Here is a 24,446-nt window from a genome sequence, read left to right as displayed (position 1 = left end):
AAAAGCAAGAAGGCCCAACCTTGCGGATGATGTACCCGGTGTGCCATGGTTTCGTCTGTAGTCTTGTTTCCAGCCGCACATGCCTCGTGGTTCGTTTACGCTCTTGCTTGACCTGTCAAGAGCTCATGTCCAGGGTCACTGCTTGAGTATTTTCTATGAGAGCTCTTTACAGCGTCTGTATTGGCAGAGCCAACTCACTTCTCGTCACTGCCAAACTATTTATCTGGAACTAGTGGATAAATAAAGTTACGAAATATGTAGTCTACAGCGTACCTTGCTTCCTTAGCTTATTGGATTTCTTTTTATCTCACAGTTGTTTTGCAGTTTTATGTTACAGTACTACTTTCCAGTGGGCTCATAGTGGCTTCCCTGCCGCGCTTTCGGAGCAAGAGCCGTTTATTGCGCAACGTTCGTGGCCGGGTCATATGCTTCGGTTCGTTGCGCAACTCTCTACCCCTCACCCTGATCTCATCCTCATTGGTTCCCCTCATTGGTTCCGCGCCCTGCTAACGAACGCGCCATAGGTGGCCACGATCCTCGCCTCTCTCCAACAACGCCGGCGCACTAACTCTCCTAGCAGGGTGTGGGTGAGGGACAGTACGGTGGGCGCTGGGAGCAAAAGAAACCATGACAATGCTCACAGGATCGCTAACATGGTGGATCGCTTCGTTAAGGTCGAAAAAGAGCGGACGGAGGTGGAGGCACGTTCAGCAGCCAAAGGCCGTGGCCAATACAGATGTGCGGCTACCAACGCCAATGAGTCGCCCTGGAATGCGCTACTCCTTTCCCGCTATGTATCTATTGCTTACACATACTCTCGACGAGGAGAGGTACAATTTTTTTCGTGTTTATTAATCAGCCACCCGAAACTTAGACTTTCATACACCGAGTTACCTTTAAGAGGCACGCTGGGGTAATAAATCTTCAGTAATTGACGTAACCACTTGAACTTCATAATGGTAGTGTCTAAGATTGGAGGCTTGAGTCCGCTCATCAACGTGTATTTCAGGCATACGTGGTGTATCAGGAACGATAAAAAAAAATGTTTGATTGCTGTGTGGGCAAAGGTTGTGCAATCTTTCTAACGAACGTTTGTATAATTTTCTCATCTTGTCACTGCATAGCTGCTTTTCCTGTTCACCTCCACTTGCATTGCACTTCCTTGTGCCCAGACTTATTTGTCGTGTTCCTCGGCCCTTCAATCGATCTATCGTTTTTAAAAGTGATCACTTCGTTCATGATAGTTTGGCGCCTTAAGTTCGCCGAATCGTATTTTTGTATCATATAATCATTTTTTTCCTTTTGCCCTTTTGTTTACACTTTGTCTTTCGTTGCTTTCTCTCAGGAGTTATGCTAAGCCGCTAATCATGTGTTGAGGCGGCAGCGCTCAATAGTACCGGTTGTCCCCTGCGTTTCAAGTTTCTGATCATTGGGCGTAGCAAACCGAAGCCTCGAATAATATGATAGAGCAGGCGCCTACCCTTTGGCACTCGTCTTCTGCCTACGTCCTTTTCACCGTATCTGCAATATGATCTCGCATCTGGTCGCAAAAGCGTTGACCTGCAAGGCAGTACGGAATGAATAGAGTCGTTATGAAAGCTCCAACGTGCAGCTGCTTTGTGTAGTTGCCTTTGTCCCGAAGCCCATTGTTCAGTTGTATGTGGTAATCCGGATCCTTTTGCCAGCTACACTTAATCTGACGGAGTACAGTGGGCGACAGTGAATGACGACGACAATGACTGGGCTGTGGGAAGGTGCCTTAGGCGTCACATGACTGGTGCTAAGTTTGTGTTCCGCTAATTCTTTCTTTTTTCAGTCACGGCATGTGGAAATATCCGTATGGTAAGTGGAGTCGGGAATGCACTGACAATAGGCGTTGGCAGTGAAGTCGCCGCCATAGCCGCCGTCGTCCTATTCCAGCGTTTACCTGCTCGCCAGGTTTAACAAGTACACATCCCTCACTTTAACGTATTTTCATGAGCTTGTCTCGAGGTTTTCTTTTTTAAAAGACAAATCATCCCTTCCTCACGGCAGTGCTTAACTGCCAATCAAGTGGCCATTTGCCTATTCTGTTTGGGCCCACTGATCGAGACTTGAGGGGCCTTTGTGAGGTTTTCTTGAAATTGCCGACATACTTCATTTCCTCACTTTCATTTCCTCATTTGCTTTACAATGACAATACAGTCGCTCCAAAAAATAGATGACAGAAGTTCTGATTCAGACGTTAATTCCTATTGTGTATTGGCAACCTTACCTCGCCTTTCTAGACAACAGCGCATTAAAGCGGCCGCAACAGATCTGAGTTCAATCTCACGCAAAGGTTCTTTTTTAAAACGTGAGACGTCTATTTTGCCTGTCAAAACGCCGCTCCTTTTGAAAGGGGCGTCCGCGCTATGGTCAGGCTGTTGATAATTGCTTTGTGTTTTGTCATGATGTGGTGCGTGTGCGTGCGTGTGCGTCCGTGCGTGTGCGTGCGCATGCGTGCGTGCGCGTGCGTGTGCGTGCGCATACGTGCGCATGCGTGCGTGCGTGCGTGCGCGTGCGTGTGCGCGTGCGTGCGCGTGCGTGTGCGCGTGCGCGCGTGCGTGCGTGCTTGATTTTTTTTTTTTTTTTTGGGGGGGAGGCATTATTTAAAGGACTGTCACAAAGGAGATTGAAATCACGCCCTATACTGTAATGTTTTTGCCTACAATTAAAGGTTCTAACGTTCCGTGCGATCATTTCGTGCCGAAGGGGCTGGTTAACTTGTCGAAGAGTCGCCATGTTCATTGAAGTCTCTGCTCAGTGAGCAGTGTGCTTTGATGCGGGGTGTATATACTGCGAAAGACCGACCACCCGTCTGGCTGCGTTTACTCGATGCATGTGTGCGTTTCCCGGAATTTTCATTTGCGGGGAGAGTGATGGCACGGTTCTGAAGTGACTATGTAGACGGATTCGCGGTATGCGGCCTGGTTAAGTAATGCTAAAAGCCTGTCAGTATCGCTGTAGTTCCATGCAATACAGAAACAAACGTTCCTCAGTTGTCTTGAGGTAGCGCCCGCGGCTCGCGTCCTAAGGTGCAGCGGTTCGAGTACAGCCCCGGCCATTTTTTTTTTAGCACAATCTACTTTCTATGTTAGATGCACTACGTAATGGTGGTAGGATAACGTCACGGCCCGGTACACCATTAAGCAGTTGTGTAGCGATGTCATGGCAGTCGTACTCTGTGATCGCTGCAGGGTGTTTAAATTACCCGCGCGAGGTGATGTGACATTGACGTCAGGAGCATGACGACCAGTGGGAATTTTCGTCACAGCCATCACCGGTTATTGCCCAACCTCTGCTCTAACTCGATCGTGTTAAAAGAGTTTATATAGACAGACCGTTGTTTTTCGACGCTTTTCAAATTCGACTTTTTGACTGAACTTTTTGCTCCCTGAGCCCTACGCATAGTTAACGCTACATTGCGCCCATGTATTTGACAAAATACAGGAAAGCAGGGTGGCGTGTACATGTGCCTAACATTTTAAATATTCTTCCTGATCGTCTATTGTCTGCCTTTTCTAAACGTAACCTGAAGCGGATGGCAGAACAATGCGGTGTGTTTGCAATGCCAAAGCGCACAGGCCGTGGTACCCCGCAAATTGTTCACAGAACATTTTCTTTTCTGTCCTTTCAGTGCGCGTACGTATCTGAAACTGTACTGCAATCTTATTTTCGCTTGTCTATGTTGCCGAGCCCAGCCTTGCAAGCCTTCCATCTATGCACTCCAATATGGTAATAAAATAAATAAATAAATTGTAGGATGGGGGTTTGTTAAAGGCACTGGGACCTCAGGAGCAGGGCGGCAACAGTCCGTGGTCGGCGAAGGCGAGAACACAGCACGCGCAGCGATGGCAGCGCCGCCGCTAAGCAGAACGGTCGTCTTCGTCTTCACAATTGCCCCCGGGGAAAAGAGGAGCCAACCTGGCGACTTAGGGCGCGGGCAGGACGGCTGGGTCGTAGAATGGCTTGAGGCGCTGGACATGAACAGTCTCGCGTCCACGGCAGCGGCGATCAGAAGACGGCACGAGAGGTTCGACTGTGTAATTAACTGGAGATGTACGCGCCAGGACACGGTATGGGTCATGGTATTTGCCGAGAAATTTTGACGACAGGCCCGGAGTATTTGTCGGAATCCAGAGCCACACAAGGGAGCCATTGGGGAAGTGTGGCGTTGTTTGATTGAGGTCGTGGCGGGATTTCTCTCTGCACTGGCTGTCAGTTGTGAGAGCACGGACGATGCGGCGACAGTCTTCGGCGTGCTGGGCGGCTTCAGATAGAGGCGTATACTCGGAAGCGTCGGGTTGGTACGGCAGAATGGTGTCGATGGTAGCAGAAGGGTGACGGCCGTAAAGGAGAAAGAAAGGAGAGAAGCCAGTAGTGGACTGCGTTGCGGTATTGTACGCATAGGTTACATACGGAAGCACAAGATCCCAGTTAGACTGGTTTGAAGAGACGTACATAGATAACATGTCACCGAGGGTACGGTTAAAGCGCTCGGTGAGACCGTTGGTTTGCGGATGATATGCGGAGGTGGTGCGATGAATTACATTGCACTTGGTGAGCAGTGCCTTCACAACATCGGATAAGAAGGCGCGGCCTCTGTCGCTCAGCAATTCGCGAGGGGCGCCATGACGAAGGATGAATCGGTTTAAAATAAACGAGGCAACTTCAGAGGCTGTGGCAGCTGGAAGGGCGGCGGTTTCGGCATACCTTGTCAAATGGTCAACCGCGACGATAGCCCAACGGTTGCCGGCCGAAGTGTACGGAAGGGGGCCGTATAAATCAATGCCGACGCGGTCAAATGGGCGTGGCGGGCAGGGTAGCGGCTGCAATTCTCCAGCAGAACGTTGAGGTGGCGGCTTGCGACGTTGACAGGTAAGGCACGAGCGCACGTATTTGAGGATGAAGGTGTACATGCCACGCCAGTAATATCGTAGCCGGATGCGAGCGTAGGTCTTGAACACTCCGACATGACCACACTCCGGGTCAGCGTGAAAATGGGCGCAAACTTCCGAGCGAAGGTGACGGGGAATAACTAGCAACCACTTGCGGCCATCTGAGCTGTAGTTGCGGCGATAAAGGAGGTTATCACGAATTGAGAAATGTGAAGCATGGCGGCGAAGAGCACGCGACGGAGAAGCAGCCGTAGGGTTTGTGAGGAAGTCAAGAAGAGAAGAGATCCATGGGTCGACACGCTGCGCCGAAGGCATGGCGCTGATGTGAAGCATCGGTGAGGAGGCGTCTAAGGTTGAAAGGCTCGAAGTATTGGCTGGAAGTGGCCAGCGCGACAGAGCATCGGCGTCTTGATGTTTGCGGCCAGTACGATACACGACGCGGATGTCGTATTCCTGGAGGCGAAGGGCCCACCTCGCGAGGCGACCGGATGGGTCTTTCAGAGAGGACAGCCAGCACAGCGCGTGGTGGTCGGTCACGACTTCAAACGGGCGGCCGTAGAGGTAAGGGCGGAACTTGGTAAGTGCCCAAACTATCGCCAGACACTCTTTTTCAGTGACCGAGTAATTAGATTCAGCCTTTGTGATCGTGCGGCTGGCATAGGCAACGACGTATTCGGCGAAGCCAGGTTTACGTTGTGCGAGTACGGCGCCGAGGCCTACCCCACTGGCGTCAGTATGGACCTCGGTGGGTGCGGTCGGGTCGAAATGGCGAAGTATCGGTGGGGCAGTGAGGATACGGCGCAAGGAATCGAAGGCGTCGTCACACACTTGGGACCATTGCGAAAGATCGGAACTGCCGGACAGAAGTTGTGTCAAAGGTGCAGCGATTGAGGCAAAGTTGCGTATAAACCTACGGAAGTAGGAGCACAACCCTAAGAAGCTGCGCAGTTCTTTGATAGAAGTAGGTCGAGGGAACGCAGCCACAGCACGAAGTTTAGCCGGGTCCGGACGGACACCCTCCTTGGAAACAACGTGGCCTAAAATGGTGAGTTGGCGAGCGGCAAAATGGCACTTCTTTAAGTTGAGCTGGAGGCCGGCGTCAGAGAGGCAGGTCAAAACGTGCTTCAGGCGGTAAAGGTGAGTGTCAAAGTCAGGCGAAAACACGACGATGTCGTCGAGGTAACAGAGGCAGGTTTTCCACTTGAGACCACGCAGAATGGTATCCATCATCCGCTCAAACGTGGCGGGAGCATTACAAAGACCGAAAGGCATTACAGTAAATTCATATAGGCCGTCAGGTGTTACAAAAGCTGTCTTGGGGCGATCGGCCTCTTCCATGGGTACCTGCCAGTACCCGGAACGTAAATCTAAAGAGGAAAATATCTCGGCACCTTGCAAGCAGTCTAGCGCGTCATCGATGCGTGGCAGGGGATATACGTCCTTGCGCGTAATCTTGTTAAGGCGGCGGTAGTCTACACAGAAACGGATGGAGCCGTCTTTCTTTTTGACAAGCACTACTGGCGAAGCCCATGGACTGCTTGAGGGTTTAATCACGCCGCTCTTGAGCATTTGGTCGACTTGATCTTCAATAACTTGGCGCTCGGGTGCCGACACACGATAGGGGCGCTGCCGTAGAGGAGCGTGGACACCTGTGTCTATGCGATGTGTGACAGTCGACGTTTGGCCCAGTGAGCTGTGATGACAGTCGAAGGAGGCGCGGAACTGGTTGAGCAAGTCGAGAAGCTGCGTGCGCTGCGTCGGTGGAAGATCTGCGTCGATGGAGCGGAGAAATAGTTCGGTAGATGAAGGAGTGGGTGTAGAAGATGGTGGGCTGAGCGCAGCGAGACTGATGTGCGATGAACCGGCAGTCTCCTCATGGGTTAAAATAGCCGCGACAGGTTGGACACTGCCGACACATTCGCCACGGCGCAGAGCACTAGGGTAGGGAAACGGGTTACAGACCCACAGTACGGAAAGGCCAGCAGAAATAGTCAATACGGCGTAAGGCAGAGGAAGGCACTTGCGCCGGAGGAAAGTATGGGCTGGCGTGAAAAGAACAGTGTCATCACGAGAAGGGGCACAAGAGAGGCGCACAAGGACGGAAGAGCATGGAGGCAGGTCGATGTCTTCGGTGACGAGGGCTTTAATACATGGCGGTGAAGGAGCAGCGTCCGGCAGGGATTGGGGCAGAGCACAGAACCCGACTTCAGCGCGAGCGCAATCGATGACAGCGGCATGACGAGAAAGGAAATCCCAGCCCAAAATAACAGAGTGAGAACAACACGGCAGTACAACGAACTCGATCGTGTAGAGGACATCCTGAATTAAAACTCGAGCGGTGCAAGCTGCCGACGGCTTGATGTGCTGAGCGCTGGCCGTGCGCAGCGAGAGACCGGCAATTGGCGTCTTAACTTTCTTCAAGCGGCGACAAAGGTTGGCGTCTATTACTAAAATTGCGGCGCCAGTGTCTACAAGGGCCATGACAGAAATTCCCTCGACCGAAACGTCAATAAGGTTCGCAGGGGACAGCTGAGGTCTTTGGTAGTTCGACGAGGACGCAGTTCTTGCCTCAGGAACTGCGACATCTAGTTTTCCTCTTGAGAATTACTTGGGCGGCGACGCATCGGAGAAATGGAGCGTCGTCGCGGCGAAGGGGAACGGCGGTCGGTACTCGCTGAACGGTCGGGGGAGAAAGGACGAGGGGACGCACGGGGCTCAGCAGACGCGGAGTACTGACGCGCTGGAGGCCAGTACCCGACCGGCGGTGCCGAAACTGGGAGACGGCGACGGCAATGGCGGGCTACGTGGCCAGGCAATCCGCAGGTATAGCAAATAGGCCGGTTATCCGTCGTGCGCCAAGGATCTCGGTCTCGTGGAGATGGTCGCAGATAAGGTGCCGGCGATTGTACGGGCACTGACATTATAGGGTACGTAGGCGGCCGAGGTTGTGCGACGACTTCAGCGTAAGTCATTGGACGGGCGACAGGTTTTGGGGCGACGTTGCCATAATTCAGAGGGGTGGCGACTGGTCTTGGGACGGGTCAGCGTACGCCAGCGGAGCTGCGACAGGTGGTGATGAATGCGCTGACGGAAGCACCTCAGCAACCTGCTCTCGAATTGCATGTTGGAGAGCCGGGGCCAAATATGGTGGCGACCCTTGAGGGCTAGGCAAAAGCGAAAGCTGACGGGCCACCTCCTCACGTACAAAGTCCTTCATTTGCTGCAGCAGATAGGAGCTGTCAGCTGCGGGTGTCAGTCCAGAAAGTGACTCTGGCTGAGCTGAGTGCTGACGAGTCAGGACCCTCTGCTTACGCAGCTCCTCGAAGCTCTGGCACAGCGTGATGACTTCCGAAACGGTGCGCAAGTCCCGAGCGAGCAGCATTTGAAAGGCGTCATCATCAATGCCTTTCAAGATCTGCTTGATCTTGTCAGCTTCCGGCATGCTGACGTTCACTCGGTTGCAGAGGGCGATTACATCTTCTATGTAGCTAGTGAAGCTCTCGCCGACCTGCTGCGACCGTTCACGCAAGCGTTGTTCGGCGCGAAGTTGTCGGACAGCTGGGCGACCAAACACTTCTGAGAACTTCGTCTTGAAGGCTGACCAAGTCGCAACGTCCCCTTCATGGTTGCGGTACCATAAGTTTGCGACGCCGGTAAGATAAAAAATTACATTGTTGAGCTTTGTCTCGTCATCCCACTTTTTATAAAGGCTCACCCGCTCGTAGGATGCGAGCCAGTCTTCCACGTCATGGTCATCTGTGCCGCTGAAGATAGCCGGGTCCCTTTGGCGAAGAGAGCCGGCACAGATGACAGTCGGTGGGCCTGCTTGCACGGCTTGGTGTTGGATGTCTACAGGCATCGCAGGTGTCGGAAGAGTGCGGCTACGGAGCTCCAGAGCCGATATCGTTACCCGGCGACTCCACCAAATATATGGTTGGTAGGTTTAGGAATTATGCGATTTAACGTCCCCAAGCTATTCAGGCTATGGGAGACGCCGTAGTGAAGGGCTCCGGAAATTTCGACCACCTGGAGTTTTCTAACGTGCACTTACATCGCACACTACACGGTGCTCAAGAATTTCGCCTCTATCGAAAGGTGAGCGCCGCGGCCAGGATCGTACCCGCGTCTTTCGGGTCAGCAGCCGAGCGTCATAACCACTGAGCTACTGCGGCGGCGTAAATAAATAAATAAACAAATAAGTAAAAGAAGGCGTTCATACTGTTTGATGCGCCAAAACTGCGTTATCATATTGGTTTTACATTTCTTTTTTTTTTTCAATTTCTCTTTAAAATGATCGCCTCCCCTTGTTCCTTTGAATTTCTTTTCGCCGTCGCTTTTTCGTTGCCCTGCTGCGGAAATTTCTGATGGGTGGGGCTGGAGGCAATAGGTGGGTGAAGGTTTAGGAGCAAGGAGGTGAGGGAATGGTGTATGTAGGTGGGTGTAAGCGTGATTTTCCCAGCGTTTTTGAAGCAATATCTTCATTCTGCTAGGTAAAGTAGGGTATGGCCATGTCATTGCTCTCGAAGCAATGAGCTCTCGATGTCATTGCTTCGCTCGGAAAAGGTGAACAGTGTGCTATTTTTTTTTTCCTTCTTTGTCCCATATTCCATGCGTCATTATACTACAAAGTGACAACGCGTGAAGAAAAATATGAACTAAATTTATTCCACTTAACTGCAGCATCCTAAATTGATGATTAGCAGCGAAATGGCAGAGGCAGAGAGGACACAAAACAACCGGACAGCCGCTGGTCCTGTCTTTTCCTGTCTGCATCTGCCGTTTTCGTAATTGTAATTAAACTTAGAAAGCCAGTACTAACTATCCCAACAGAGCACTTTTAGAGTAGCAGGGGCGCATATTTGCTTCCTGGGCAACAGGACAAATGATTCCCTTGTCATTGCCTTCTAATCGACTCAGATCTACCGCCGACCTCTTAATGTCCTCTCACAGTCTATCTTAAATTAGCACTGTAGAAGGGATCAATAAAATTGCTCTCGAAACAGTCCGAGCTACAAGACTCAAGTTGACAAATAAGGCTTTCTGGGTGGATATGATTCATTTAGATCCGTACATCAGCAGAATCTGGGTCATTTTTAATTTTTAAAAGGCTTAGCGCGCGTGTTTTGTAGACGTTACGGATGACGATTATAGATTTTTATGGTGCAGGGGCATCTGCAGCCAAGCAGCGCTGTAGCACAAGGTATATTCTTCTACTAAAGGAGGGATCAATGATACAGCTAAACGTTATGGAGAAACTTTCATTATAAAATTTTTTACAGTGGAAAGACGTAAGGATTGCTTCGCCATTATGGCATAATTTGATTTAGCTTCAGTTACTTGATTTGGCTTATTTCGAAAAAAAGAAACACTTTATATCCTAAGAGGTCTGTTTACACGCAACTTTTTTTTTTCAGTCCGAGTCTGTTTAGGCTCTTTTTCCATAAATTAGATCTGCTTAAGGCCCATTTTTGTCGTAATGAGAAATTCAGGTGTGCAGTCGTTAACAAGATGTAGCAATGCGTGTGCTTTGTGTGTGCGCGCGCATGTTTTTCGAGCGCATATAAGATTTTTTAGTCTCCACGAGGCCGCGTTTTAAGCATTGCAGATTGCATGCCACAGCGGATATATTTAACCAAGCTACAGCAGCTAGGCACGGTAGTCAAATCAGAATTAAAAAGGCCTCAATCCCGCATGAAACAACACCTTTCGGCAGCGCTCGCACTAGAAGCATGTTTTGCTTGCTTCACAACTTCAATCCAGCTGATCATCATCATCATCATCATCACCATCACCAGCCTGACTACGCCTACTGCAGAGCGAAGGCCTGTCCCATGTCTCTCCCGTATCTCTCCCATTAACCGTGGCCTTTACCAGCTGCGGCCACCGTATGCCAACCAACTTCTTAACCTCATCCACCCACCTAGCTTTCTGGCGCTCCCTGCTATGCTTGCGGAATCCACTTCGTTAGCCTTAGGGACCAGTGGTTATCTTGCCTTCGCATTACACGCCCTGCCCTAGCCCATTTCTTCTCCTTGTTTTCGATTAGGATGTCATTAACTCGACTTTGTTCGCTCACCCACACTGCCCGCTTCCAGTCTCGCAACGTTACACCTCTGAATCGCTTTCGTTTTCTCGCATGTTCTGCTGATACAAGGAAACATTTCCCGTCTCTTGGGTCCACGTATGAAAATGTGCTTCCACATTTATTTCCGGAACCTACTCTCCAGAGTGTATTCATGGGTTGCCCCAGCCTCTCGAACACTTGGGCCATTTGACTCCAACGACTTGCACCTTTAACGTCCATGCCTACGCAAAGAATATCTGCGCAATTAAACCTCAGGTGTGCGGTGCGTCGAGTCCCTCCAGAGATATTTATACTTCCTTTCTATGGTTTTCCTCTTGCAGCAACCTTTAAAATTTATTATTTATCACATTATTTTTTCTCTTCTCCGTATGCAGTTTCAGTTCCAGCTGTTCGACTTCCAACACGCCTTCAGTTCTAATGAAGGGTTTCTCTCTTCCTACTACCTTGTGGTAACTGCCATTTACTTTCTTATTTTCACAGAATGCCGCTTTTAAAGCGCGGTATCGTCTTATCGACTCTGCTTTCACCGTTGCAAGTCAGAAGAATATTAAATTTAGAAGACCATTAAGGTACTTGCGCTATTAAGGGCGCCGTCGTGCGCATGACAAGTTATTAACCTCTACGCACAACTGCTTCGTGTTGCAAAAGAATAAGCCAGCTTAATGGCGTAGTGTACCTTGCCTTTCGGCACGGTATTAGAAACTCGTTATCGCCTTCAAATAGTGCGTGAAGAAAAGAAAACAGTGCCTATTCCCTAAAGTTCTTCAGTGGACATCTTACTACGCCGCTTCGTTGCGCGCGTTTCGCAGCAAAGTTTAGTAAACGAGTGGGCGTATCTAAAGTATGCAAGGCCACCGCTGAAGTCAACGATTAAAAGTTTGGTTCGCAGAAAAAAAAAACAAGGTAAAAGGAACTCAGAGGGCTTAACTTACACCGCAGTGTCGGCCTTTCTTCTTTCCTCTGCCGCGCTGCTAAAGTGGAGTATTAGACGCCTTTGTTGTTCGATAAAGCCATCGGCTTTTTCTCGTGCTGCCTCGCGTGCTACACAAAGGTTTTCTCCTGAAGTAATCGGCGCTAGCATCGTAGCGTGCCTTCAATGGGAACTTCCGAACACACTGTTATTATCATTGTTTTCATATCATTTTCACTGGCATAACGTTTTATAACAATACTGTCCTCAAGAAATTTTGGATCTCTTTTGATCCCGTAGAATTGTATGAGAAGCTTCTGTATCTAATGCCTTCAGTTCCACCTCTTCAGGGCTTGGTCACCCTCTGGATGAATTGCAGGCCTGTCCTTATCATCTCTCAGGTCACTCACTATCGTCGGCGTTAATGAAGACAGGCATTTGACAGATGAGGGGTACTGCAGCTAGTAGTATGTGATTGTGCGTCAATGACGTCACAGCGGCAGGCACTTGGAAGATTCCAGAAATCCACAAACGCACTTAAACCATCCTTACTATTTCGACTATTAATTGTACTTGCACAAAAGAACTCCTCCATACGAGGAAGATTAGTTATTTTTTAGCAAGCATGGAAATATTGATGAGTACGATCTTTACCAAGTCTAGCATTGTGCTGTTGCTTTTCTGTATGAATGCCGATAAAATAAAGTGCTTTTCAAATCTCAAGAAGAAATGGTATGCATCAGAATGGTGGCTCTTCTTGACGAGGAGCACACAAGTAGGTCAAAGACTATTCTTGCGCTTTTGCTGATGCCACCACTCATCGCAAAATTATTATGTAGATTTAGTCGCGGCGCACCAAACTTCATGTTTCGGTAGTTAGGAAGAGAAATCACTGGCGACGATGCCGTTTAGCTGTGCTTATTACTGAGTTTTGTAGAAGTTAGTACTTATCTACGAATACTGTAACCAACTTACAACAGAATCTAGACGGCGCAGTCGAATTGCGAACTTGTCTGTTCTAACAAGTCGCTACGTGCGTCTGACGAAACCAGTAACATGGCGGAAGGAGATGTCATATGTCTGCTGCTGAATTGAATTGTTCAGTTTTTTCTTCAGAGAATAATAGGGGGATGCATTTTCGCATCATTATTTCCTTTTCATTCTCATTTCTTCATCATAGTGGTAAGAACCAACACTGATGCCTGAACTAAAAGCCAACTCCAAGGTCAACTGCAAGGCTGACCCGTGGGGAAGAAAGCAACTGAATAAATAAGGAAAATAATCACTACAGAGTACACTGTCCGGTTAGCGAGAAGGAGCGAATGGTAGAAAGCTGAAAAGTCTGTTTGAATTGAACATAATGGCTTATTTGACCATTTTTTTTCTCCGGATAATTACTATCGCCATATCCTAGGAAACCTAAATTGCGTACAATCGTCTACACACTGTAATTCATGTTTTTCATACGTGTGCAAAGCTGCGTGTGTGTGGTTATATTAGTGAGCACTTATGTTGCAGTAAGCAGAGGTCGTGCCTTAGACGCATTCATGCCTGATAATGAGACAAGAGTGAACAAACGCCCATAGTCTTGATCTGAAGATGCGATGATCGATTATTGTGATTTTTTTATGCCGCAAGGGCATCTGTGGACAAAGAGCGCCGTGCCTCAAGGCACTTTTTTTCTTCCCAAGGTGAGGTCAAAAAACCATTTCCGGAGCTTTTCACCCTAAAGAAGACGAGCACCAGGCAAGGAGAAAGCTTGTATCCATTGTATCACCGGTGGGTACACGGCAGCACAAGGGATCGAACCCCGAACCTCCCGCATCCGAGGCGGGTCCTCAAACCACTTGGCCACTGAGTTTATCTGAAATGAAGATTCTCGGCCCCTGGCCGCGGCGGTCGTCGGCGGAGAAGGCCTGCAAGGCACTGCTCCGCTTCTTGAGAACTTCTGGCCTGCACGATAGGCTGTGACTTTAACGAACAGTGACGTTTTATAGTGACTTAAATTTTCTGTTACTCTCCTTTCTCTTTCTTTTCTTATCCCTTCACCCCCTTCCCCCCGTGTAGGGTAGCAAACCGATTATTCTTTCGGTTAACTTCCCTGCCTTTCCTCTTCTATATCCTCCTCCTCCTCCAATACACAACCATCGACAGCAGTTATGCAGCTAACGCCATCCTAATAAACAAAAAAACGTGTACAATTTTGAGCAGTATGCTTGGATAGCTTGCACATCCACGGCACATGTAGTTAGAATATTTACCGTAATCAAAGCTGCTTATAGAAGCAATTGCAGTTACTATCATGCTGAGCGCTGGTATCGCAAAAATCCAGCTCAGTCTCTAAAATAATAAAAAAAATGCGTTCATGCCACTTTTTCTGCGAGGTATCCGCAAACCTGTTTTCAAAACCATCAAAAGAGTTTTATCTTGTCCGTTTTTTTTTTTCGCTCAGAATTAAGCATGGATGACGCCGTCCTATGAATTTTCGCGGTGAACGCTCACAGTATATCCAAATGCAGAATATCTCTGTGTAAAATATTCAGGAAGAAAGAGAGATTGGAGTTTCGGTTGTGCACATGTGCCTGCTCCGGAAGCGAGAGCAGCGAAGCATCCCTCCGAAGCCTTGGCTCGGCTCGACTCGGCTTGGCTGTTGGACCGGAACGCGAAAGCACTGGAATGAGCGGTTCTTTTTCCTAGGTCTTGCGGTTTCTCCAGCTCAGTGACTATTTCGGGGACGCTGGTGCCTTTCTAAAGACAAAGCAAACGAGTTTGTGTACATAGTGCCGCAAGTTCCTGACCCACCGATGCATAAGTTGAAACCTGGCTTCATGGTAATTTTCAGAGTATGCTAATGAGTCCGTTTCTGCTTCACCGGCCCCACGAACATCAGAAGCCTCGTTTAACTACACGCAGCAGCCTTGTTTGAACTTGGCTGCCTTAGAAAAACTGCTCCGTGCGTTACTGTTGCATTCGGGAGAAGTTTAGCTACCCAGATGGGTTAGACTGACAGTTCTTAGCACACTTTTTTTTTTAGATTGGGCTTTGTTGAAAGTTCTTACGCCTGAGATTATATACGTGGTCTCGGTCCGACGGCTAAATTCAGCTAACGGATGTGTGTGTCAGCTCATGGTGGGTAAGTGCTTATTGTTTGTAGCCCTATAGCCGAAACGGGGATAAAGGATGCGTTTACTGAAGGAATGCTGCCCAAATATTTCTTAAGCAATGAGATGTCTCAAGAAACACTCGTTTTCTGAAACACTGTTTCTAGCGCCCTTGTTGGAAGAATTCCACACAGTGAATAAGCTTTCTTGTAACATTATCACAAACGGCACATCGCAAAGGACATAACAACAACATAACCTAACTCAACTTTACAAATGAAATAAGGCAAGTCATCACAAGTGAAGCTCATGATGTCTCGCGGAAAATACTGCATAAAATTAACTAGTGTTTATTTTCTCACTAAAAGTGATTTGAACTCATTAATTCGTCGTAAAGAACTTGGCCATTGCGCCTTCTTCCCTGTCATCACTATTGTGTCAAGGCTTTACGAGCGATTTCCGTATTGCGACTGTCATGGCGGAGAGACACCCCTATCCTGTTTTTCAAACATGTGGTGAGATGCGCATTTAAGAAGGCGTCCCGGGTACCACGGCACTAACACAACCTAGGGTGTGCGTCCGGCCGACCCGGTTGACCTTCTATCTCCAGGGAGTTTCTATTGTTTCATCAGCGTCCCTTGTTGACCTGGCTAATGAAGATGACGGCGTCTCGGTGCTAGGCCAACCGTTGACCTGGCTTCCCAGTCCGTGAAGGCAAGCAAACGTGAAAGAAACCACCGAGTTTTGTGCACTCTTCGCGCTGTTTCACCAGTTTGTACTTCTCCTTAACATCTTTGCGCCATACAGAAATAAAAGCACATGGTAATTTTTGGAATGGGCTTCAAGGAAAAGACCTTTTTGTTAACCATTCTCCGCAAGAACCTGATTATTGTGGGAAAACAGAAACTAAACAATTATGGTGTCTCTTAAGTCTACTTAAAAGTGGAATGCGACAGCATCGAAAACAGTGTTAGGCTGCACATTTGTGTGTATGTGTTAGTTCTTTCAACAAATACACTAAGTGGTCACTGTCATTGTATCTTTTTTGGTCCACACAAAGTCATGTGCTGAGTATATCTTTGTATATTTCCTCTTTATACGTCTGTTCTCTGTCTTCGTCCATGTCGGTGGCCTAGATTCTCTCGACACTTTCTATCCAACCGGTTTCTACTTGCTTGGCACGTCCTCTGCCGGTTACTCGGGAAATGACGAGACCAGCGCCCGGGACGTTGTGACTTCATCACCCTCGAGACCAGTCAGAGACTTTTGTGACTAATGCATGACGCAAAATTGCATGATATAAACTTCCACTGTAGAATGGTTACAAGTGAATGGAGTTTAGTTGCATTAATGTGGTTGCAAGCCGCCGCGATAGGCACGTTGTGACGAGTTTACAGCGTCACGTGACCTTGTGACATCACCATCATCACTATCAATCAGCGACGTTTGTTACTAATGGACGCGAAATCCCATCATGTGAAGTCAAATGCTACCGCAATAAAATCAACTGGCTAGCCGTTGGTACTCATGGAAGCCAACTACCCGAGCCAGCAGCGTTCCAGCGCTAGCTCGACACCAGGTGGCACTTCTCTATTTTTAACATTCACCCGCACCGGCAAGGTGCTCGTTGACCACTGGCGTAGGACGACTGCCGTAAGAACCATTCTTTTGGCATGCTTGGTCTTGCGCCAGCTCTCGTCACATGTCCGCCCTAGGCCCAGTCGTAGATGACAGTTCAGAATGCGGGAGGGTCATAGCCTCGCTGCAGCACGACCTCGCACCGGTCGCTATGGCAGAAGCCTCGGCGCAATTGTTGATTTAATTATGACTGTGACTGGTCTGCGGGTAGCGGTAGAAAGCTACACACCCCTTCTCGCCGCCAGTTGTGAGCCATTCAAGGCTTGTGTGCTGAGAGTCGTTCTAGTGGTCACTGAGATGCTTCGTGATTTCTTAGAATTCCTCTTCTCAAGAAAAACTCGTTGCCCACTCCAGGGGTCTCAGGAGAACACCGGTATCTGTTGTCTTGGTCACGAAGCAAATCGAGGGTTTTCAGTAAATCTGGGGATGCCTAGGGGCTGGGTTTGTGTGTTCACCGAGCATGGTGGCCATCGCTCACTGGCATGGCCGGTTTTTTTTTTTTTTGTTTTTTTTTGTCGAGCTCTTACGGCCCTTTAACGTGCGACTGGTGCTGCCTCACGTGGTGAAAGCATGTTTAGAAAGAAAAAACGCACACTAATGGGGGTAGGGATGGCGATGATGGAAAAAAACTGCGCTGTTTTTAAGCATGTTTTTGCACCAAAAGCATAACTGCCAATAGGCCGCAAAGATGCAGCAGCGGCAGCAGTTGTTTCCTTTAATGGGTTTTGAACTCATTCTCAGAGTGCCTTTCAAGCGGTAATGATGCTCGCTTTAAAAACGAGAGAAACGCCAATTTACGTTCATTAGTTTGTTAAAATATTTTTGTACTCTGAAGTGCCACTCAAGAACAAAAAAAAGCAGTATCATCGGCCTTGACCTCACCAAAGCTTGTTTCTTCAGCCAATTGGTCACATAATCACCGCTCCTTTGGCGCGGCCACGGTTAAAGCCGCGTTTAAATCAAGCTTAAGAAGAGTTCCTCTTTGACACTTCGTATTGCGTGTGTCATGATTTACGAACTAATTTATTCTACTTGGTAGCTTCCAAAACTGTCTCTAATAGTAGCAAAGTTCAGCAGGCTAACCGTGTCTTGTCTTTACGGCATTGCCACATCGCTTTTAATTTTTTTCCCAGCTGCACAGCATTCCACTTGCGCCATCGCTGTGTATGGGCGTCTTAGATAACCAAGGCATGTTTGGGAACCGCCTGAGGCCACGCAAAAGCGCAATCACCGAAACTACGGCACTGACCACGACGCGATCATCTTCCTTGCGTTTGTTTTTAATAATGTTACGCTGCGTGATTCTTTTTGCTAGCCTGCGACTTTGAGGTCCCCCTCTTAATCTTTTACGGCACCAGAGCTCGCTGCTGCCGAAATTACGCAAGCTCTCAGCAAAATCCCTTCGAATTGAAGGTTATAAATCCTGATTTATGGGTCTCTTTTAAGCGCGCGAACAGGCTAGCACGCGGAGGCAGGCTGCTTTGTGCGGATAGCAGCCAGCTTTTTTTCGTTTTGGTTAGCACGCTTTCGTAAGGGGGGGGGGGGGGGCGGCGGTCGCGCGTGCGTTGGTTGCTTCTCGAGTAATCGGACGCTGCGCTTTTGTAGAGATCCTAAATGTTCAGCTTCGCCGTTTAGCGTGACTACGGTTCCGCCATTTTGTTTCCGCAATAACGCTCCAAAAAGCCGCATTGTCGGCGCTCTGGGCCGCGAGATTACTGGATGAAAGATTTGAAGGTTCGTGTCCGTACACGAGGTGTAAGCAATCTATACGAAACAAAATGTCATCTCTCATTCGAACAATGGTTGTCGCCAACTTGAGTAGGAGCACTGTTATGAAGGCACCGCGACCAAAGATGGCGACGGGGGCGGACTGCTGAGAGAAGGAATAGGATAATGGGACATCACCTACGCTTCTCGAAGCTTGGCCCACTCAAAGCTCTCGGCACTTATTGCCGTCGTTTCCTGCCCTGGAGGCTACAGGCCTCCGAAGCAACTTGAGTGGGCGCTGATTTTCTCTCGATGCACATAATCGAGCCGTTTGAATGGACTGCACAAGAAATTTTCGAAGTCTAGCCTCTTCTGCAGAATGAAGAAACTCTGATCTCTTTTTAGTGCTTTGGTATCGTGCTACCGGGGTACCGGGGTAGATTTGTTACCGATGCCTAATGCTTGCGTTCCTCATATTATTGCAACCGCTGACAAAAACCACTAAAAATATTGTGTTTACTGCTTAGTGCATACCTGGTTTCGTTCTTATTCAGTCTTGAAACAACTTAATACTGATGAGCCAAAAAAATTTAGACTGTTTTTTGTTATGCGTGTCATCCTAGGCAATTCTCTATCGTAGACATGTGTCATTTTAACAGATGACAACGGTGACAGGATAGATACGTGGATGCGTTCGTTGAGCAAGGTGCCGGTTGGGCCCAAGGTTTATCCATTCATTCATTCCGATGTGAACGCGCGCCACCATGAAAGGCGAAGAAGTAGAAGGCTCTCATCAGCTGCCGGGCGCGACAAGAGAAGCCACGGCTATGTTGCGGCAGCATATCCGCGGACCACTGACTGCCTGCCTTGTGGCTTTAGCCTCGTGGGGATCCGCATCGCGAACGGGTAAGCGTTGATTGTCGTCCCAGTGGAAGTCGCGCTGTCATGTCACGAAGTGTGCCAAACAAAGAAAACGAGTACGCAGATCAAAACGCCAGATATTGTCGTGGCTCGGACGATCGGTGCATACAGTCCAGCTCCACCTTTCAGGGTATAACACGTAGCATGCTGTGGGGAGACGCCATAATTGTGTGCATGGGTTGCGCATACCTCTGGTGTAGCCGAGGAGAATCTAAATTTCTGCATGAATAAGACTTCGATGACCTGCTGCATTGATGTTTGGTTTCATGCTCAAAGAACCGGAAATGCTGCCTTTCGGGATACTGTTGAGAAACTAATGCGACCCAACATTTTCTGTGGGCCAAACTGTTCTGTGTGTGCCTCCATACTGAACGGCGGAGTTAGCCATTGATGCAGCCGATGTGGTGCTTTCGCCTGAATTTGGTGGTCGCTAACGAGGAGCCTTACTAACGAGATGCCGCAGTATCGAGTGCAAGGACGCTTGCAGTGTAAATCTGTTTTCCCTCCTATCCTTCCCTGTTTGTTTGTTTTTTTGCTTTCTGATTTTTATCTTCGCCAGGCACCGTCCTATCAGGTGCCATACATAGATATGAGCATGCTTGAAGCCAACTGTAGCCGGCGCGCGGCCTCTCTCGCGCAGAGACACCCGTGAACCGCACCAAGGTTGACGAGTTCGTGTCCAGTGTGGCCGCGCTGTCCTACCTGAACCCATACCTCATGCCGGCGGTGGTTTTGGACACCGAGTGGGGCGGCATGTTACGCGTGCTCAACGGGCGCGTCGCAGGCGCACGCAGCCTTCACCGCACCGACGCGGTGGTGGTGCGCCTGACCTCCACCGTCGACCTCCGCACCAAGCTCGAGATGGGCCCCGTGACAGGTGTGCTCGGCGTCGTGCTGTCACCGGCGCGCGTAGTCGGACCTCCGTTCGCGGCGTCCGTCATATACCGCACGCGTCGCTCCCTGAGCTTCGAAGCGAGCGCTGTGAGCATCAACTTTTCAGCCGGCACCGAGTTCGAGAGCGGCAAAGGCCGCCTGCAGGCGCTCGTCGTACGAAAGGTGTCGGGGATGAACGCTACGCTGGACACGATGGACTCGTACGGCCACGTGGTCAACTTGTTCATGTCCGTGCTGAACCGACACGCCGAGCGCGTGGTGCGATACTTCGTGGAAGATGTGCTGCGCAGCGCCATGGCAGAGATCATCCGCTCCGCGGACATGAGCGCCGACAGTCTCCTCAAAAGCTTCTTGCGCCCATAGTTTATTCGAGAATTTCTACCTTCGAATGTTCGAATGTAGGCGTTCCATAATATTTGTAACGCAAATTATTGACACGCCACGCGCAGCACTCTTAGTAGGGCGTTTTATAATGACGCCGATGCTATTGCGTTACTTATGTGTACATTTACGCACTAGCACATAACGAAATTTCAACCCCAAGCAACATTGACTCCAGTGATTAAAAAGAATTGAACAAAAAATTCTTATTCATGACTGCCTGGACATTTATTGAGCACATTTTGTTTGCACGCTTTCCAATGGCCCAGTGTCTCGCAGGAAATAAGCAAGTATTCATTACGTTGACGTCTTTCAACTCTCCGCACACCCTACATCTCGCAACCACGCTTCTCTGCTCGGCATATCGCTTCTTACATAATTAGAAGCCCAAGATGCTTCCTAAGTTCTTAAATTGAATAAGGCCACATTATTTTTCACTCAGTTTTTGCTACTAGTTCAAGGCAGTTCCTCTGAAAATTTAGAACTGCCGCAATAGTCGGCGTGCTCCGTTCTATTTCCTGTGTTTATGTTAACTGGCGTCTTTCTTTTTAGTATTTAAGAGGAAACGTAGTGGAATGTATTGCTGCACTGCAGTATTAAATGAAGCCCTTAAACAATGTCTACGAGCCCTCTAGCCTTTCAATACTTAATCTCGTGTAACCTGTGTTTTTGTTTAGCTCCAGGGCTTCTCCGACAATACTGTTTTTAACCTGTCCTTTCCTCCGAAGCTTTTTATTGGCGTAGGTGAACAACTGCCGTCTATTGTTTTTCGAATTAAACTGCTGCACAAAATTCAGGCACTATGAAAATATTACCGGGAAAAGGAGAAATGTGGGCACTGAATGGCTGTTCAGGGGAAGTCTGTCGACATACTTTATCTTCCTTGAACCGAGGAGACTGCTCGATACACCATTTCGACTCTCACGGAACGCAACATTATCGACTTTTGCGCTTTCTTTTTATTTTTCACTTAGAGAACAATGCCGCCGATGTGCAGCGTTTTAGTAATGAAACACTCGTTCAATTGTGTTTCTCCATGTCATGTTGCTCATCAACATGACGGAAGCCAACTGTCACAAGGAACACAGGGGGTGTTTTCTTTTAATTTGTTTTGCTAATTCAAAGGGTAATTATTTAAAGGTGATTGGTTAGAAAGGAGAAGAAACCACATGCCCCTGGCGGGATTCGAACCTACGACCTCCGAATTTCACGTCTGGTGCTCTACCAACTGGGTTAAGGTGACGTTCGAGGGTAGTTATGTGCAGTGTAACTGAACCTTGATAGAATTCACCAGCGCCACCGTCGTCCATAGTGGCGGATGTGGTTGTTTTTTCTTCTGCTTTCTCATGAGATGTCTTTAAATAAATATCCTATTATTATTCAATTGATAAATGCCGCAAATTAAAAAAAAACATTCCCTATGCTTTTTGGTTTCGGTAACTGCTGGTTTACGTCATAACGAGCCGCTAACCTCCGCGGTGGCTCAGTGGTCACAGCGCTCGGCTGCTGACCCAAAAGACGCGGGTTCGATCCCGGCCGCGGCGGCCGAATTTCAATGCAGGCGAAATTCTAGAGGCCGGTGTATTGCGCGATGTCAGCGCACGTTAAAGAACCCCAGGTGGTCGAAATTTCCGGAACTCTTCACTACGGCGTCCCTCAAAGCCTACTAAACCAAACCATAACGAGCCCCTATTTTCTCCTTGCTTGTTGCTCGCCAAGTGAGATGCGCTACATTTCTTGTCACTTACTTTTAATTAATGTACGCTTTTCAACAATCGTTGCGGAGCTATTTCTTATTCAGACCTTTAATATCGCGATGACAGCAACCAGAGAGAAATGGACAAAAGCTCAATATTGAAGGAATTGGTACTTCATGGCAACAAAAACCGGCAGGAAATTCGGAAGGCAAGGAAAGAAGTACGACCGACAAGCGCTAGAAAACATTAAAGGCTGGAGACGCATGCGAGAAGCAAATGTCGGTGTGACGTCGAAGGAGTGGGTGCGCTTACCTAAGCGTATGTAATCGTCTCAACAGGTTGTGCATCACTGATGCGCTGTTTTCAAGTAGCTATTCATTCATGCACTTTTCAGTAAAGTTATGTTGCTAGTCCAGCGGCTGCCACTCATCCTTGTGGTCCGAAATTCGTGCCGCTATTTGTAGCCGAGAAGAAATGTATACGATAAGTGTTTATTTCTGTGCTTCGACTTTACTAGCAAAAGACAAATGGTGGCAGTCAATACTAACTCCCGCCCTGTATGGTGCATTACCAACTTATCTGGAGAATTGTAGGTTATGGTGGCTATATTGTTCTTAAATTTGTCTTTGGAGCCGACAAAATGAATTTTTCGCGTACTGGAATGTTGCAGTGTCGAATGCAACACGCTAACACTTCTCCCCTGTTAGGTAGAGTACCAAAAGTTGCTCCAATTCTTCGAGGATTCCTCTGTTCCTTTGGGAAACGGCATTCCGCTCTATTTTTGTTTATTTTTTTTTTGTTAGGCGTGTAGCTTGCTGGCTCTCGAACTTTGATCTCGACAGTTAAATAGCTATCTCGATCCGAGCTCCTCGGTTTTCCTTGCTTTGTCACGTGATGGCGGGTGACAGTCGACGCTGCAACAAGGCTGCTCTAATGCAGTGCGTTTAGAGTGTCTACTGTGCGCTGAACACTGTTGTAGCTCGAGGTAGCAGCATCCCACCGCTGCCACCAGTTGTTACGAGTCGGGTAGCGTGACCAGTTGTTGCATCACCAAGGGGGCTCAGCCGGGATGAGGGAATGGTCTGAAGCTTCGAAGGTTGGAGATACGAAAACAAGCAGGTTTAATGGCACTTTTTTAAGACACTTATATACATAAAGAAAGGCAGAAAAGCAAAGAAACAAAAATTAAGAGTTCAAAGCGTCGAGCGACTGGATGAGGCCCAGAGCATTAGTTCTCACTTCGGGCGCTGGTTAAATAGCCTCAGGCTCCGCCGTTTTTCCACGCGGCAATTCAACGCGACGCACAAGTCGGCACAACACAACACATCAAACGGAGGCACCTGTTGCAGAGTCCACACGTGGGAACTGGCGAGGAGGAAACGTAAGTCTGCAGCTCTTTCGCACTCCGGTGCAACACTACCGCGAACAGCACGTGTCTATCGAACACAGGTGTGGCATGATGGCGCCGCGGCCGCAGCTGCGATGGCTTCCTCGGATTCGTTTCGGTTCCTCTCAGACGAGGTGAATCCTTTCTTCCCCTGTCGTCGGTCCATCGACCGTCGCTTCTTGCGGGGTATCCCAGGGAAGGTCGTTCACGCCGAGCCTAGTGTGGGAAGAGCTTCATCGGCCACTTCCCAGAAGGTGATCCTTTTCAGTGGGGCCATCGTGGGGTCAAACTGCCTTTCGAAATTTCCGCTGTTGAATCCGCCACCGTGATCTTCGCGGGTCTCAAGTTGGGTCGTAACAACACTCTCAGTGGCGTGCAAAGTTTACATGGCGGGTGACGAAAAGGCCTCTGGCCCTGATAGTGATAGCTTCACAGCGATTTGAATCAAACTGTTAAATTCAAATTCAATGCACAGCAATTAGGGCAGATTGATCTAAGAGAAATTTAAAGGCGTGCTGTGCAGTCATTAACTGCAGCAGTTGGAATAAGACCAATTGCTTGAATGCGCCTCACTACTTCCTAAGTAACTGCTTTTGCTAAGCTTTTCTCATTGATCGGACATAAAATGCATTTTAATGGTTTTGTTGATAACTAATAATTTCCTCTTAATAGGCTTGAGGTTTCAGTGTTACTTAATCCACTGCTTCCATGCTAGTATACAGTATATTGTAAGTGGTATCGATATATTTGTGTGGTATATTGCCTGTACTACCTTATTAGTAGTTGAAACAACTTCTTAGAATATT

General features: G+C 48.5%; 1 protein-coding gene across 1 annotated transcript; it reads left to right on the top strand.

Moving 5' to 3' along the window:
- The first annotated feature begins 19,187 nt into the window (after positions 1–19,187).
- LOC149341020 (uncharacterized) lies at positions 19,188–20,918 on the top strand. Its single transcript, XM_089547481.1, has 2 exons — positions 19,188–19,266; positions 19,922–20,918. The coding sequence occupies exons 1-2, from the start codon at positions 19,188–19,190 to the stop codon at positions 20,536–20,538; spliced, it is 696 nt and encodes a 231-aa protein (XP_089403607.1). The 3' UTR covers positions 20,539–20,918.
- Positions 20,919–24,446: the final 3,528 nt, after the last annotated feature.

The sequence above is a fragment of the Amblyomma mixtum genome, chromosome 6 (assembly GCF_055824585.1).
Source record: "Amblyomma mixtum isolate Tamu chromosome 6, ASM5582458v1, whole genome shotgun sequence".
NCBI classification, from domain to species: Eukaryota; Metazoa; Arthropoda; class Arachnida; order Ixodida; family Ixodidae; genus Amblyomma; species Amblyomma mixtum.
Note: the sequence above shows the minus strand (reverse complement) of the source record. Positions and strands in the feature narration are given on the sequence as shown.